Source organism: Camellia sinensis, chromosome 2 (assembly GCF_055761805.1).
Source record: "Camellia sinensis isolate YWXY chromosome 2, ASM5576180v1, whole genome shotgun sequence".
In the NCBI taxonomy this organism is placed as follows: Eukaryota; Viridiplantae; Streptophyta; class Magnoliopsida; order Ericales; family Theaceae; genus Camellia; species Camellia sinensis.
Genome location: NC_138962.1, coordinates 167,291,018 through 167,308,348, shown reverse-complemented (window position 1 = coordinate 167,308,348; position 17,331 = coordinate 167,291,018). Strand labels below are relative to the sequence as shown.

Here is a 17,331-nt window from a genome sequence, read left to right as displayed (position 1 = left end):
GCGCCTCTTCGGGTGTTGGGATTCCTTGTGGGGGAGGAACTGGGTGTGAAGCAGATGCCCCAGTTTGTTGTTGTAACCTGGAAATTAACTCTGCCTGCTGGGCCATGATCTCGGCCTATTGTTTGGCAAACTCATCTCGGCGAACAGCATCCTGCTGCATGGCTCTCATGGTGTCCTCCATCTGACGCATCATTTCCTCAACTCCTGTCAGTCCCGCCATACTGCCCTGATCTGTCTGTACTACTGGTAGGTCTATCTCAATAGCAACAATTGGGATCTCAATCCGACTGTCCACTGATGGGGTAATCCACTGCTCTGGTAACCTCTGCTCAGATACACTGCACCTTTTCAGCCTCCGTCTAATAACCGGGGGTAGAGAGTGGAACACTGGTTGTCCGTCGACCAGATCCTCAGATCGATTGAGTCGGCGACCTCTTGTCCAGAGGGCTTGGGGAATACCTGCTTGGTCTGGAGCAATTGTGCTAAACTATCCTAGCAAAAAGATAAATAAAGCAATAATAAGGAAATAAACGAGCAAACAAACGGATAGCATAACGGCGTAAATAAACACAACATACAGTCGGGTATAATTAAAACGCAATTGATACACTGTTCTCATAGACCGATCATTATTCCCAAATCACTATTCCCAAATCACTGTCCCTGGAACTGAATCTGATACCCACAGATAGTTTATTCCGAAAATACTGAACTGGCGCCCGCAGGCCCTTGATACACAGAAATACTGAACCGGTGCCCACAGGCCTGATACCTAGAAATACTGAACTGGTGCCTGCAGGCCTGATGCCCAAACTTGCGAACTGATACATGCATTCGTATAGAGACGCACTCTAAAAGCACATAACAAGCAAGTAAGAGCCAAAACACCCCTATGTCCCTGTCCTATTTTGTCATGAACTAGGGCTTCATTCCGCATGTAGCGGTTTCAAACAACCTATAAACGGGTAAGTAACTTGTCCTAGTTTGGAATGGTCACTATGGATTCCGAATATGCACTAGGTCGAATGGTCAAAAAGGGTGCCCCGGTAAAACCGGGGTTTGTGCTCCCATACTGGCAGAGCCCGTAACCGGTCAGCCTTATGGCATGCTTTGACAAAACAAGCCTCTGGCAAACCGTTCAGGAATAGCAGATGGCAAACACAGTGTCCTAGGCGCACCAATGCAAATGCAATGCAAAGAAACACATACGTATAATCAAAACAAGATATCATGAGTTCGAGTCAAGTTCTTTAATTCCCCAGCAGAGTTGCTAGAAACTGTAGACGTCCCGGGAGGAAATCCCCCCCCCCCCGGTTTTGTTCATTGGGCTCACTACAGTTCAGGACTCAATGTCACGGTCCTGTATCTAATCTCGCAGAGTGCAATGCAAGACCGATGAAATTATCAAAGAGTCCAAATCCGGCAAATCGTTTTTTAAAACAGATTTTTTGAAAGAAGTGCCAAACGTGGACTGCTTTGCCAGATACAGAGTCGCCACCTAAATATTTTATTTTAGAAAATTTAGGAAACCCTGACTCGTTGCCTAAGGCCACGTGTCCGTCATCACCAAAGTTGCCTTGGCTCGGGAACTTCAGTACGATTGGGGAAGGTCGCTTCATGAGCACCCCCGCTCGCCCGATCAAAGATCGGCCTTTACTAACCATGATATCTAGTTTTGAAAACATTATGCGTTCTTAATCCGGTTATTAGCCTAGATTTACTAGGTGATGCGCACAGCATACAAATATAGACTGGATCGCCTGAATTGAAACAAAACATTTCATGTTTGTTTATTTGAAAATGGTTTGATGGTGCTACCCGCAAGTAGGCTAAAATGTGGATTTGCCACCCTCAAGTGGGCTTAGAAAACAAGATGATTTTGCCACTATCTGGTGGGCTTAAAACTCACAATTGATGCATTATTCCAATTCAGATAATCCAACATTCACCCACAGGCATTCAGGTAGGTATATCACATAAGCAAATAGCCTCATGGTAAGCATGCTATCATGGCATTCACTCACACGCATGCAAGGATGCTAAAGCATAAAACTTACCGAGTACTCCAAGCTAAAACAAAAAGCTATGTTAGAGATCCATGCATGATCCCAACTATGCTAAAATGCCTAATGCAACACATGCAAAATGCTACTATAGTAGGCTCGGCTATTCTAAGGATGGCATGTGAAATGCTACGACTAACAAGTATTTAACTTGGAATCGAAATACAAATGCAGTTAGTATGATGCGCCGAGCCCGGTGTATGGAAAACAGATGAATGATGCAGACATGCTATCATACTGTATGCTAATTGAAACATGCCCTAATCTAACCATCATAAGTTGGTAAATAAAAGGGAGAAAGACGTGGGGTTAGAAGACATACATCACACTCACATACACTTATTACAATTGTGCCCTCACTCGGAGGGTCCGAAAGAATAATACAGTCCGAAATGAATAATTAAATATTACAAAACCCTAATTAATTAACAAATTAATCTAGGAAAGTGAGTAAATTAGCATGCTAGCCTATGGACTGCCTCAGCTCTGTTCCGAATGATGGGAGATGCATGCTTGAGTTGCCTGGCGCGGAAATCCAGTGCGATACCCCGGTTCGCCTCTGTTTGCAATTAATGCTGGAATGCTGTGCAAGGCTTTAGAAAGCTGCTGATTTCTTATTTGCTGCAACAGAAAGCAAGAAAGGGGCATGGCAAAGTATTTTCACATATGTATGCATGACTACTCTTCAAGGAGTGTAGTCCTCGATCCTCGTGCCACCAATCACGTATATCGATGCATGATGGCCGAGGAGCCGAATTGCACGACTCAATATGAGATGAATGCACATGAAAACACGACAAGACCTAAATTCCATCATGGGTAATCCAGAGTGTCGGTGACAGGGAATTGAGACACGTTCCGTCACTCGGAGTACAAAACGTCCCTCGTTTCCCGTGCTTGGGCTAACTCCTATCCCAAACACAATACAAATGAGATGGCATATACAATGCAACTAACATACAACCTAGCATACGCAATGCTATGAAATGGCATACACAATGCTCGATGTAACATGGCATACACAAAGCTGTAACACGCCACCTAGCATACGCAATGCTATGAATTGAAAAGCATACACAATGCAAAATGGACTTACACCAATCATGACTGGACCTCAGCCACACTCACATTAGTGGCCATGAGATGAAAATGAGATGACCGAAATGCGTGCACACATGCATGCAAATCGAGAACCGAACCTAAGGCATAAAATACCACTCTACCAAAGCATGGCAAGGATGAAGCATGGCATTCAAACATGTAATTTTCAGCACTGAAACATAATGCTAAATGGTCCTGAATCATGCAAACATGGCACCCGATGTAGGGAATAAGCCCCGAAACTCAAAACTAGTCCAATGCATTGAACCACAGGTATACAACGCAAGCATTATTTGATCATGAAGTCTAAAGACAGAGCCAAGGCAGTCCCAAAACATGCACGTTTCTACTTTAGAGCATGGCCAAAAGATGCTAACATAATGGACTAAAATAGTATGCAACATTGGCTAGCCAGCATGGTTTACACGGCATATATATGAAGCAATTGAGAACTCATCAAACCAGCCAAAAATAGTGAATAAAACATGCCAAAATATGCCCAAATAATCACTGAAATGCAGCCAATGCAAGCAAAAATGAGGGGCTTCTTTGGAGGGCCATTCAAGGGGTTGTTAAGCACATATAAGATAGACACTTAGCATGACCAAACCAACTCTGGAAATAAGTTATGAAAGCCCTAAAACTCACAAAATTGACCCTGAACTCAATCTAGGAAACATGGAAAGAAAGGCCCCTTTCAAAGGCCTTGGATGGAATTGCTCTACACATGCATTGTAGACATAAAATATGGCAAAATGGGCTCCGGACAGAGCTTATGTAGACCATAAAACTCACAAAATGAGGACTGAAACATGACTTCGATGCATGCAAAATAGGGTCCCTTTGGAAGGCCCAAAAGATCCCCAAACAAGACAAGGAGAGAGGGGGTCACCCCCCTCTAATTTTAGCCCTCAAAAATGCATCAAAGCCACTGATAATCCACTGGATTTTAGTGGCTAAGAGGCTAAACCATGGCCAATGCAAGTGTTCTAATGCATAGCCTTAATCATGAAGGAATGAAGCATGCATAGGGGAAGATGACCCCAAACAGAGAATAGACCTTAATCAAACATAAAGATGATATCAAAACAAGATTTTTTTCAGTTTAGGTTGAGGTCCAAAATGGCTCACAAATAAGGCTAATGTATCATGCAAAAAAACAGCCCTAAAAGAGAGATTGAACAAACAGGGCAGCAAAAGGCCTCAAACAGAAAATATCCCTTCAACAAAGTTGAAGAGGGACCCAAAAAAAGATACTTTATAGTTTATGTCAAATCTCGAATATGCTCTCAAGTAAGGCTAAAATATGATGCAAAAATAGCCCTAAAAGAGAGATAAAGGGAAAGGGGCAGTAGATGGTCTCAAACAGTGAAGAGCCCTTCAACAAAGTGTAAGAGGGGATCAAAATATGATACTTTCTAGTTTATGACAAAGCCCATAAATACTCAGAAACAGGGCTAATATATCATGCAAAATAAGCCCCAAAAGAGGGAGAAAGCATAAAGGGGGAGTAGAAAACTTCAAACAGAGAAAAGTCCTTAATCAAACATGAAGATGAGCTCAGAATAAGACTGTTTTTAGTTTAGGCTGAAGCCCAAAAATGTAAGAAAAAGGGGGCTAAGATATAGAACAAAATAGTACAAAAATGGAGAAAATAGGAGCTTACCCTTGTAGCCCAACTTTCCAACAGCCTTTGGTCCAAGGAAATGAGCTTTCAACCTCTAAAAATGACTTCCAAGGGGCTGTAATGGATGATGGTGGTGTGGTGCTATGGGTTGTAGTGTAAATGGACCAAGGAAGTTAGGGTTTTGGAGCTTGGAATGGAAGCAATGGAGGTGGGAGGTGATGAGCCTTAAGCAAAAGTGTCTAACCTCTAGATACAAAGAGGAGGGCCTCTCTTATAGAGAACAGAGGCCAAAGCTTCTCTTGGAAGCTTCAAAGATCCTCTATACACGTGTATGGAGGATGCACCAAATGATCTCCAACTGGCACAGCTAGACTACACTCAAAGAGAGGAAAAGCAATAAGCAGGCTGGCCATTTCAAGTGGCCGGCCGGCCACTCCTCCTAGTCGGCTGACCAGGGGTCAAAAGGTTCAAGAACAATTGCTGGTCGGCCTACCCAGAAAGGTGGCCTCCCAGATGAGTAAAACACAGCCCCGTGGAGATAAACCAGAAAATGTGACCTAGGAGAGAGAAAAGCTAGCTTTTATGCAAGGTCCAAAAGGGTCAAAGTGAACTACTGGTCGGCCTACCCATATTGGTGGCCTCCCAGATGAGCACAACACAATGGTGGTATGACAAGCCAGAAAATGTGGCTCAAAAGTGAGAAAAACCAGCTTTCGGTCAGAAAAACCGGCTTTTGGAGAGAGAAAAGGAGGAAACTGGATTTTCAAGGGAATAGGTGGCCGGCCACCATCCTACCACTTCCCTAACAGTGAAAATAAGGTCCCTACCAAAAATAGACCAAAACGGATGCAAAACGAAGGTTCGGGGGCCAAAACGCGCGGCTTGGGGCCCCGAAAACAGGCTGTTAGGCACCGAAAGTGGTGTATGACCACGAAGGTGGTCTTTGGGGCCACAGTGTCCCTCTAAAGGGAGGAAATAAGATTTGTGCCAAAAATCGGAGCAAACGGAGATAGTTAAACGGTCCCAAACCGAGGCACACGGCCGACGGCTCCGAAAACCGGAAACCGGGCTCCAAATGGGAAAAATGGCCTACGACCACGAAACGTAGCCTATGGCCACTGAGAGATGGTCTATGAGACCTCTCCCTCCCTTCAGGGAGAGAAAACAGAGAAAACAGGACTCGGTTTGCAAACCGAGGCAAGGCACAAAAAAGCTCTGAAGTCCGGAGGCAAGGCTCTCAGCCGAGACTCCGTAACTTCAGAACGAGCACAATATGCAACATCACCGAGCGCTCAACTAGTGACGTTTGAGTCTTAAGGTCGGTCAAAAATGGGGTGTCTACACAAACCGTAAGCCTATTTTGGCCAAGTGTTTCAGACCGATATAAAACTCTCTTTCGAAACTTTCTTTCTACGCTTTGTTCTAAGCATTTCCCTAATGTTCCGAGACTTATTTTTAAACTTCAAAATAAAATATTTTCTCAGGAAATTGAGCAAAGAACAGTGTGAAAATAGGAGAAAATGATGATAATTTTGTCGAAAAATCTTGTTTCATACAAAATAGTCATGCCAAGGCCAATATTTTGACCGGCCGGCTAATTTTTCTAGGAACAAGGAAGTTTCAGCAAAATTCTTATTAAATGTGTAGGACACGCCACATTAGATGTTTCTAATACATTTAGGCATGAATTGTGCATCCACTCACCCTTTACTATCAAAAGAACTTGCCTCTTGAAAAAAAGAGTAGCTAAAACAAGGGTCAAGTGCTTTATCCTTGTCACCCCATGATCCATTGTCTTCCACCTTGTCTTCCACCATCTTTTCCATTAAGTCTTCCACCTTGTGTATCTACTCATCCTCCACTATCAAAAGAGCTTGCCTCTTTAAAAAAGAAGTAGCTAAAGCAAGGGTCAAGTACTTTATCCTTGTCACCCTATGATCCATTGTCTTCCACCTTGTCTCCCATCATCTTCTCCATTAAGTCTTCCACCATTGTCTATAAGAAGACGATTAGAATATAAAAGAGGGGATGGGAGATGGAGAAAGAAGTGAAAACTTTGATTAATAAAAAGTTATTTTGCCAAAATAGAGAAGTTGTCTATTAACCTCTATTTTTCCTATACGCTGTTATACCATCTATTCAAATTGAGGACTGAGAACATAATTCACAATTTTGAGGGTGATCAAAAAGAAGTTTGGAAATCAAGAAATTCATCCTCTCTTTGGAAGGTGAATTTTCAATCTTTTTTATTTTCTCATATTTTCTTTTTTATATTGATCTTCTTGCTTTAATTTCATATTATACACTTGTTATAATCTAACTGGAAGTGGTTAGTTGAGCCACTTACATATTCTCTGTTTGGTTCTATTTCTTTGTTGCAACAAAACAGAGTTTTGCCAGGCCTAATTGGTCGGCCGGCTAACTTTTTTGGCCAGCTAGTCAACTTCTTCTGGACAAAACAGAGCAGTCTTTCAATGATGAGCAGAACAGTTCCCAGCGGTCTTCGAGGCACATGAAATTTCTGTTTTTCATTTTAATTTGAGAGATTTGTAAAGTTTTATTTTGTTGTAATATTTTCTTCCTTTCCTCCCTTATTTGGATATGTAATTATTAGAGTGTTGTAATAATTCTCCACCCCACTTCTCTTTATCCGATTCTTTTACTCAGTTTTCTTATTTGTAAATATGCATCATATTTTGCTTTTTCATCATGGCTATGCTTTGCATCCACATTTCATGCATCTTAATTCGGCTAAATTTATATTTATGGATTTATTCAATCGTTATATGATTATGTGCGCTACCTCATGTTCTTAAGATGATTCACATGTCATATTTTAGCAGTCGAATCTTTAGTTTCATTTCATGAGTGAATTGTATTAGGATTTTGTATATAAGGTCATGCATATTTTGTAGCTGTTCGCGAAACATCGGTAAATATATGAGTTGTTATGCTTTAACATCCTGCTTTTGTGTGTTTTTATTACTATGTTTAGCATCCTACCATATGACTATTTGCTTATTTGGGCTTCGTTTGAGAAGTTGTTATTTTAGTAAGCTATTTTAGTTTTTGGCTATTTTAGTAGGCTAAAATTTTTGTGTTTGGGAACATGATTGGATTTTTTTGTGGTTGGATGTGATGTTTGTGAAAGAAAAAGTGAAATGATTATGGGTTTGATGTGATACTTTGTCTTATTAGCTATTTTAGTCTATTTTGTCTTTTTGTGAATTTTAGCCTAAACTAGGCTATTTTTTTTCTTGCCAAACACCCCCTTGATATGTCTCTACGAATGCCAGTAGATAGAGGTTGTGTTGTTCAATTTGGAATAATAACAATTTTTGTGTTTGTCAATTCAATTTTTGTTGAGATGAACATTATTCAAATTCTTTCAAAATACATAAAATTAAATTGTTTCAAAATAAATGACACAGTCTATACTTATTTGTTTTACATAGTAAATTTTAGCATTATTAATAATCGAAATATGAACATATAAAGTAAATAAACTCATATCATGATTTAGTAAAAGTCGATCTTCGATCTGGTGAACTGGGTGCTCAATTAATGACCTTCCCCACTCATACCTAAGATTCCGAACTGAGATATCTTTGGTTATGACGAACAATGCCTTGACACGAGTCACGGATTTTCTAATTTTCTAAATATTAGGCAGTGACTCTGGAATCTGGTGATGTAATCTATTTCTGGCAAAGATTTTGCAATAAAAAGGATTTTGTATAAAAATTGACGGATTTGGACTCCCATTTATATTTCACATTGCATTAGTGAGACTAGATCAAAAAAATCGATGGTCTAAACCGTTTAACACACTCGAGTATCCCCGGGCGATGCGACAATAATAAGTCATAACCAAAGATTACAAAGATTAAAACTACGATATGATACACAATTTTTTAACAATGTGTTTTATAGAATTTTACTACTAAAATATATCATTTCTATCTCGACTTATTTTCATTTATAATTTTCCAATCCACTTATAAAGTTACTCTCTAATATTTTTATAAAATTCAACATCAAATCACTTAATTTGAAATTTACATTTATCTAAATAAACTCATAATATTTTAATTTAGTTATATATTTCATTGTAGTTTATTATGAAAAAAAGAGAGTTCAATATAATTATTATTTTGTATGCTCCTTTGTTGAATTACCGATTTCGTCACTAGATACCACTACCATCACCTTAACACGTCCACCTCCACTCTCCTACCGCTATCACCACTACTACTAATAGAACCATTAATATACTAATTTAAAAAATGCAACCAAATAAATATATATATATATATATATATATAAAAATCCACGGAGACAGACTGGGCGTTAATGAATACGTCTCACTTGACTATTTGCCAACATGAGAATTTGGGCGTGTGTTGGTATAACAAAAAGCTGAGATGCATATTAAATACATTTAAAAAATATTTATACATTTATTGTATAACAATTTTTTTCTTAAGCTATACGAAAATCTCGATGCTTAAAAGTGATTGTGTAGAAAAACAATTTGGGTGTATTCAGAAGTTCTTTGATCTGATCGCCCAATCATTTCTTTCTCTTTTAAAAAAAAAAATTTCAAATAAAAATATATACAAATCAACTTATTGAATTCATTTTTTAGATCTAGTGTTATGTAAAAGAAATAATTGACTAATAATTAGAGAAAATATAAGAGGGAGAGGGAGAGAGACAGAGAGAATAATCCAACTAGACTAGTCGCAAAATGGATACAGGTGTCAGGTCACAACCTGATCTAAACCCAACCTAAAATATATGCACAAGATAAGCTAAGTCCAGTATAGCACAATCTAACCCATGCACAAGCCTAGGCCAAGACTAAATTAAGAGTAAGTCCAAATCTAAACCCAATTTTATTAATGGGCAGTTTATGAGACAATTCTCATTCACAACTCAATGGTTTCGGCTCATTATTTTTGTATTGCAATCTTCTCACTTAAGAGAATACAAAAATACTTAGATCCACCCCAACCAGCTGTTAGGTCCCACTTTAATTTCAAATTAAAATTGTCAAAAATCTATTATTTTACCTTAAATATTTTAATTAATTGCCACATTATAAAGTTTGGGAAAAAGATCTAACTTCTAAATTAGAATAGAGATGCCCAACTTTTAATTAAGAAAAAAAAGTTGAAAATACAACTCACCTCACTTAAAAGGAATATTCCCAATAGAAGACTAACCTTAGTTTAAAAAAAAAAAAAAAAAAAAAAAAAAAAAAAAAATGAAAGAAAGAGTAGGAGATGGCTAATCCATCACTATCATCAATCTACAACTGTTCTTTTTAAATTTTCTTTATGTTAATTGAGTAGAAGGCGTCAGAATTTCATTTTGATAAATTATGGAGTTGAAAAAATCAACTAATATATAGATTTTTGGTTTGATAGATACTAATTTTATCTTCCTATATATTAATTTATAATTACATCTTAGGTCATTTCCTTTTTTTAATTGAAATATGGTAACTTATATCAGTTGATAAATAAATTAATTGGTTCCGTGCGCCTGCACACTTGACATTAGTTCAATTTGAACATTTCAATGCCTCATTATAATAATAATTTTATGCAATTATAGAGACATATACAAGTTGTATTAAAGTAGTAGTTTTTTAAACATAAAAGTCATCCCGCAAAGTTTCCATCCATTGATAACTAGTCGAACCTACCTAGTCCATTTTTCCGGCTAACATTTCCCACTTGCACATCCAAACTCCATGTGATGACCACTAATTTTGGTCACACTTAGGTATCATCATTCCACATTTGATTGAAAATGGTTACAGTGGAGGTTATTATTTTTCATATTCTTTCATACTGTATTTTGTAAGTTTTATTTTAAATTTATATTGATAATTCAAATCATTTAATAAAAATGAATTGAAAAAATAATAATAATTTCATTGGATGTCACTAAATACATAAACAAATTACATTTTGTATTTTAAAATGGATGGTAACAAGAAGTTTAAATTTAAACTATTCATTTTGTTAAATAAAATGTGATTTATTTATCTGTTCATCGATATCCGATGAAATTAATTTTTTTGCACAAATTTTTACGAATTTTGTAAAATGAATAATTTAGATCATCTAATAAACTTAAAAAGGAACTCATAAAATAAAATATAGAGAAATATGAAAGATAAAATGATATAGAGAGAAGTCATTCTCCATTTTGGCATCTTATATAATAACATCATTTGATGAATTAATTTATTTCACAGTGTGGGTTATGTAGTTAAGGATTTTGATCTTCTTTAATTTATAAATAGAATGAATATGTTTATTTTATTTCAATGGTTTACATCTATCACGTCATTTTAAGTTTTAAAACTTGTCTAAATAGTTTTTAAATTTGTAATATAGATTTGTAATCTCTATCTTTCACAATCTTTGATTATGAAATGGAAATTTTCATTTCATCTTTTCGGACGATCTAAATTCATATGGAATCATGTAAAACATTAGGGGAGGATTTTCTCCAGTCCAATCCAGTCTAGTCCAAATTTGGATTGGACGCACCATTTGGATCTGTAAGGTCCACCATCAACCCAATTGAATGATTCAAATCATTCATTTTTTAGGACTTTTCGTGTATATCATCTACACACAAAATTAGATCGATTCAGTAATTGTAACATATTTATTTTATCATATTTGTTTCCAAAAAACTAAATAGTAAGTGTGTTTTCGAAAATAGATTATTCATTTTTTTAAGGCAAACGCGATAAAATAAATATATTGTAATTATTGGATAAACCAAATTTTTGTGTAGATGATATAGACAAAGAGTCCTAAAAATTGAACGTTTAGGATAATCGAAACGAAACTGATGATAAATCTTACCGTCCAAGCAATGCCTCTCTAATCCAAATCTAGACTAGAGAAAATCACCTCTCTAATATAATCCTCATATAATATATGTTGAACAATGAACAATAATGTTACAATTATCATATTTTTGTGACACAGGGCAAATTACATATACCTCCCTCGAGGTTTAGCTAAATTACAGATATCTCCTGAGGTTTCGGAAATTACAGATACCCCTTGAGGTTTATATTTTCATAACAAATTGCCCCCTGAGGTTTATATTTTCATAACAATTTGTCTCCTAATTTGTTATGCAAATAGTACCTTCAGGGGGTATCTATAATTTCTCAAACCTCAAAGGGTATCTATAATTATGTTAAACCTCAAGGGGGTATATGTAATTTGCCCAAAAAAAAAAAAGGACGGGATATGGTCCAGGTTGGCCCATTGTGGGCCAATTTTAGGCCTGTTTTAATTATTTAACTAGTTCATTTTGTAGGGTCTTTTGAAAATATCATACGTACTAGAAATCTAGTCAAACGAACGTTGAAATCCATTTAATCATAACACATTTGTTTGAAATATAATTAACGGATAACATAATTTTTAAAGTAGTCTGTTAGTTATTTGTTATACAAATAGATTTAATCGAGTAGCTTCTGACATAGATTAATCTGATCTTTTATATACATAATCCTCTCAAAAAAATTTATAAAATAAATAATTTAAATTATCGAAGTAAGGTTGAAATGGGCTCACAATGAGCCTGAGTGGACAATCCAATTAAAATATCCACCCGTAGAGAATCTAATGTCAAAATATGTATATCTGAATATAACAATATTCTATAAATGCAGCTAAATTTAGAAATGAGCAAGACCGCAATAGAGAGATGGGCCATTGCCCCATTAGACACGATATGTAGTCAGTCAGTCATCGTACCAATATGAGAATAATAACGCATAATAACGCGGTAATTATGTTTGACTTTTTTCACAAATTCCACCAAATTAGCATCTCTGTAATAATTATCTTTTTACAATACTAACGACTTTATAATACTAGTTTAATAGTTCAAAATTCAATTATTGTAGAATTAAAAATCATTCTTAAATCACTTAATAATTATGTTTTCAATTCTTAAATCACATTTATTACAAAAGATCTTAAGTGCTAATTCTAAGAAGAAAAAAAAAAATTAAAACTCTTATTTTAGCTCATTAGATATCACATCATTGTTGACTTGGCTTGTTAAAGTCAATACTCTTGGCTGTGATTGCATAAGACGTTCTGATCTTTTGCACTAACTTATTATTCTGCTAGAGAGAGAGAGAGAGAGAGAGAGAGAGAGAGATGGGGAAGATGAGTTCCCAACCAGAACATACAGTTCAACATTTCAGCCATCCCCACCCCTTGCACCTCTCCAATCATCAACCCCAACAAACCCTAAACATAGCTTTATGTTCATGCTGCAAGCTCTCAGTTTCTGGATTGATCTACACTTGCCAATTATGTAACTACTACCTCCATGTCAACTGCTCACAAATGCCTCAGCAAATCAAACACCCATTTGACCAAAACCATGTTTTCTCTCTCCTCCCAACTCCCATTTACCCAGAAGGCATCTTCAGCTGTGATGCTTGTGGAAAACAAGGCAATGGATTTTCCTACCATTGCAAAGCTTGTAGCATTGATCTCCATGTTCTATGTGCTTTAATGCCATTGTCAACCACTCATCAATCTCATCATCATCAGCTCAACCTCACCTTCTCACCTCCTTATCATAACCAAAGCTTTTCTTGTGATATTTGCAAGAACATTGGGTCAAACCACTGGCTCTACAGGTGTAACTTGTGTGAGTTTGATGCTCATTTGATTTGTGCAACAACTAGACCAACTGTTCCAGCTCAACCTCAACCATTTCAGATGCTACAGTATCAACAAGGATCAACCGTTCCTGTTCGGGTTCAAGTTCAAGCTCCTCCAATGCAACCAATTCAGATGCAACAGTTTCAAACAACAGCATCAAGAGTTGGACCTCAGTTTCAGGTTTTTAGGCCCCAGTACGCGGTGACACCGCCTTTGCAGAACTACCCACAAAACAATTTTGTGAATGTTGGGAACCCTTATGGATCTGTTGCACCAGTTGTGAATAGGCAGAACAATGATCTGATCAGCCAGGCTATTCAGAGTTTTATTGTTGGTGGTTCTGAGTCAGCAGGGCAGCAGTTGATGCAGGGATTGTTGGGTGGAAGTGGCGGCAGTGGTGGTGGCGGTGGTGGTGGTAGCAATGGTGGAAATGAAACTTTCCAATTCTTGGAAGGAATAATAGGTAGTGGTGGAAACGGGAACGTATTGCAGGCATTAATAGGTGGTGGCGGTGGAGGCGACAGTGGCAATAACGGTGGTAGTCTGGATGTTCTTGGTGGCAATGGTGTTGCTTTTGATGGAAATGGAGTAAATTTTGGAGCACTCGGGGGTTTTCAAAATAACCTTTGAAATTATGCATTGAACAACAAGCTCATGTTTCAACCAAACTGAAATTAATTCGGTTGGTCAGAACGCTTGCATCTGAATAGCACGTCAAGGATATTATTCGACTTTACTCCGACTTACAATGTAAAAATTAAAAATAAAAATAAAAATAAAAAAAGGTCATGAGTGGATTTTTCAGTTCTTTGTTGTATTTCAGTTCTTGAGAATGGATTTTTCAAGAACCATATCATTTCTATTGCGAATTTGCAATGAACTGGTTTTATCTATTTTATCTGATGACTAGTAGTGAAAATTTTCAGATTGTGTACTGCATCACCAATATACAAAAATGAAAAGCCTTTGCCTCTGTCAACTGAACTGTATTTCAATGATTATCTTCAAACTGATATGTCTCTCATTCCTTGCTTTGTGCTACTTCTTGATTTATTTATTTTTTTAACAAACTGATCTCATTTGTTTATGATCATCTTCAAACTTTCAAATTTATTTACTTTAACTTCCAAAACTAGGGTTTCCCATATTATCCTATCTGGATAGATCGATGCTCAATTAAATATTGGCATTCAAGTAACTATTTGATTGTGCTTCAAAAAACTAACTATTTGATCGGCCAATTTTGTGACCATTTTGAACAAAACATTAGAGACTATGGCACAAAATATTGAGTGGTATATAAAATATAACATGCCAAAATTGGAACGACTTTCTGGTTGTTCGCGGCAGATTATGAACCTATATATATATATATATATAAGGTAAATTATACAAATAGACTCTATAGTTTATATGATGTGATAATTTGGTCTTTATTATTTTAATTTGCTCAATTTTATTCTTTAATTTGATAGATTGTGTTATATTAGTCTAATAAATAACAGCTGTTAGGTTTGATGGACGAAAAATCAAACGATGTGTCAATTTGGTCAATGTAATTTACACGATGCGTAAATTTGATCCTTATCAAAATTAAGCAAATTAAAATAACATGGACTAAATTGGCACATCGTGTAAACTATAAGGATTAAATTGACACATCGTTTGAGTTTTCGTTCACTAAACCTAACAACCATTATTTATTGGACTAATATGATACGATTTGTTAAATTAAGAGATAAATCGAACAAATTGAAACAATATAGATCAAATTGAGACATCGCATAAACAATAAAGACCATTTGTATAATTTATGCATATGTATTTCACTAACTTGTACCAAAATATTTTGTATAACTTCTACTTGTTACTTATGAAATAAAAATAACTTAAATAAAATGAAAAAAAAAATAATTAAATTGTTATTATGAAATAGATGAAGAGATACTTTTAATTTTAATTATTAATTTTTAACAAATTAAAAGTCGTACCAGACATGTCATTCCTAAGCACCGGGCTTTTAACATTCATATACTATGGATGCAATATCCGTTATAAAAAAAAAAATACTATGGATGCATTATGCATATTGCAGAAGTCAAAACTTACATACAAGTTGGACTTAAGCTTATCAGAATGAAGCTTCTCTGCATTTCTAAAGGACTAGTCGGTCCAGTGCAAAATTGCATAATTCAATGATTCCAGTACATTAGGTTTTTTTAGTTCAAAAAAACAAAAATAAATAATAATAATAATAATAATAATAATAATAATAATAATAATAATAATAATAAACTCATACCATCCGTAGATACCTCTCAAAAAGCTACAACAATTAAGGGAAGAATTACTAATAAGCCCTATTTTACTATAAAGATTACAAGTAGAACGATATCAATTTTTCTATCATATAAGAGTTTCTTGATCTGTCTTTTTTTCTCAAGCCTTCCAACCCCATTGATATTCCAGCTTAACATCTTCGTAACAACATACATTAATCAGTGTAGACCACCCGCATAGGAACTGATTACATACACCTGCCATTCTCTTCTTCCAATCTCTTCGCATCATCTTCCTCAAACAGGAGTAATTTTTGTATTATTTCATCATCTTGGCCCTTTGTTGCAATCCCTAACCTTTTACCTAGTTGTAAAGTTTCCTATGCCTCCTTCAATCTCCCATCATCACAGACGGATTTTGACTTTTCTGAGAATGACCTTGATAACACTTTTGCCGTAGCTCTAACCACTACATTTTTTTGGGTACCTTTGCTTGGCCCTGTTCCTTTCTGCCTTATTGTAGCTTGGCTTTCTGCGCTCCTTTCGAAAGGCGAATAGCCTTACAGTTCGGACTCCACTTGTGGTTCTGAATTTGATTTCCCAAGTAAAATGTAAAACAGTAAAAACACAAAAAAAGTCCAAATCCGGCAATTCTTTTTTGAAAAATCGATGTTTGAATTAAATGTCAAAAATGGATTACTTTGCCATATTTCAAAATCGCCACCTAAATATTTTTGAAAAATTTAAGGAACCCGAGGCTCGTGCCAAAGGCTATTAGTCCATCATCACCAAAGTGTCTCGGCTCGAGAACTTAAGTACAAGAAGGGAAGGTCATGAATTGAGCACCCCACTCGCTCGATCAAAGATCGGCCCGTACAAATCATGATGTGTTTCTTATTTACATTATATGCTCTTGTTCCGGTTTATTAGCTATTTACTATGTGATGCGCACACAAGGTATAGACTAGTTTGCAATAATTAGAACATTTGATCTCACGTTTTGTTTTGAAAAGAGTTTTTGAATATGCTACTTGAAAAAGTGGGCTTAAAATGGACATTAGTCAAACTGTAGACACCCCATATTTGACGGCCCTTCAAGACTTGGATATTCTTGCAGGTACATCCGTTGATGAGTCTGTTTGCTTGCCAAGCGCTCGAAATTCTTAGCGGAATGCCACAGCTTTAAGCCTTTCAAACACTGCATCCATTTTGTCTTATTTTTGAACCATGCCTTGGTCTTTCCATCCTACAATCTCTGGTGGCCTGCTGGTCATCCATGGAGGCTGCTGGCCAGTACTTCTTGTCTGCCGGCCATTGATGTTCCTTGCCGGCCATCAATGATGCTTTGTCGGCCATCACTGACGACTAGCCGGTCGGCCACCAGTGTTTTCTGTAGATATTTTATACCAACTGTTTGCATAGATGCTTGCATCTGTCCACACGTGGAGGACTAGATCTCCTTGTATAGATTTCATGTTTTTTATATATAAGGCCCCCTTCTCTCATGTTTTGAGGTTAGAGGATTTCAAACT

General features: G+C 36.5%; 1 protein-coding gene across 1 annotated transcript; it reads left to right on the top strand.

Annotated features, from left to right (window-relative positions):
- The first annotated feature begins 12,902 nt into the window (after positions 1–12,902).
- Positions 12,903–14,499, top strand: LOC114289292 (uncharacterized). Its single transcript, XM_028232977.2, has one exon. The coding sequence runs from the start codon at positions 13,005–13,007 to the stop codon at positions 14,148–14,150; it is 1,146 nt and encodes a 381-aa protein (XP_028088778.2). The 5' UTR covers positions 12,903–13,004; the 3' UTR covers positions 14,151–14,499.
- Positions 14,500–17,331: the final 2,832 nt, after the last annotated feature.

What these genes read in the sequence shown, in the direction of transcription:
- LOC114289292 (XM_028232977.2), top strand. Translation starts at nt 13,005, where the DNA reads ATGGGGAAGATGAGTTCCCAACCAGAACATACAGTTCAACATTTCAGC.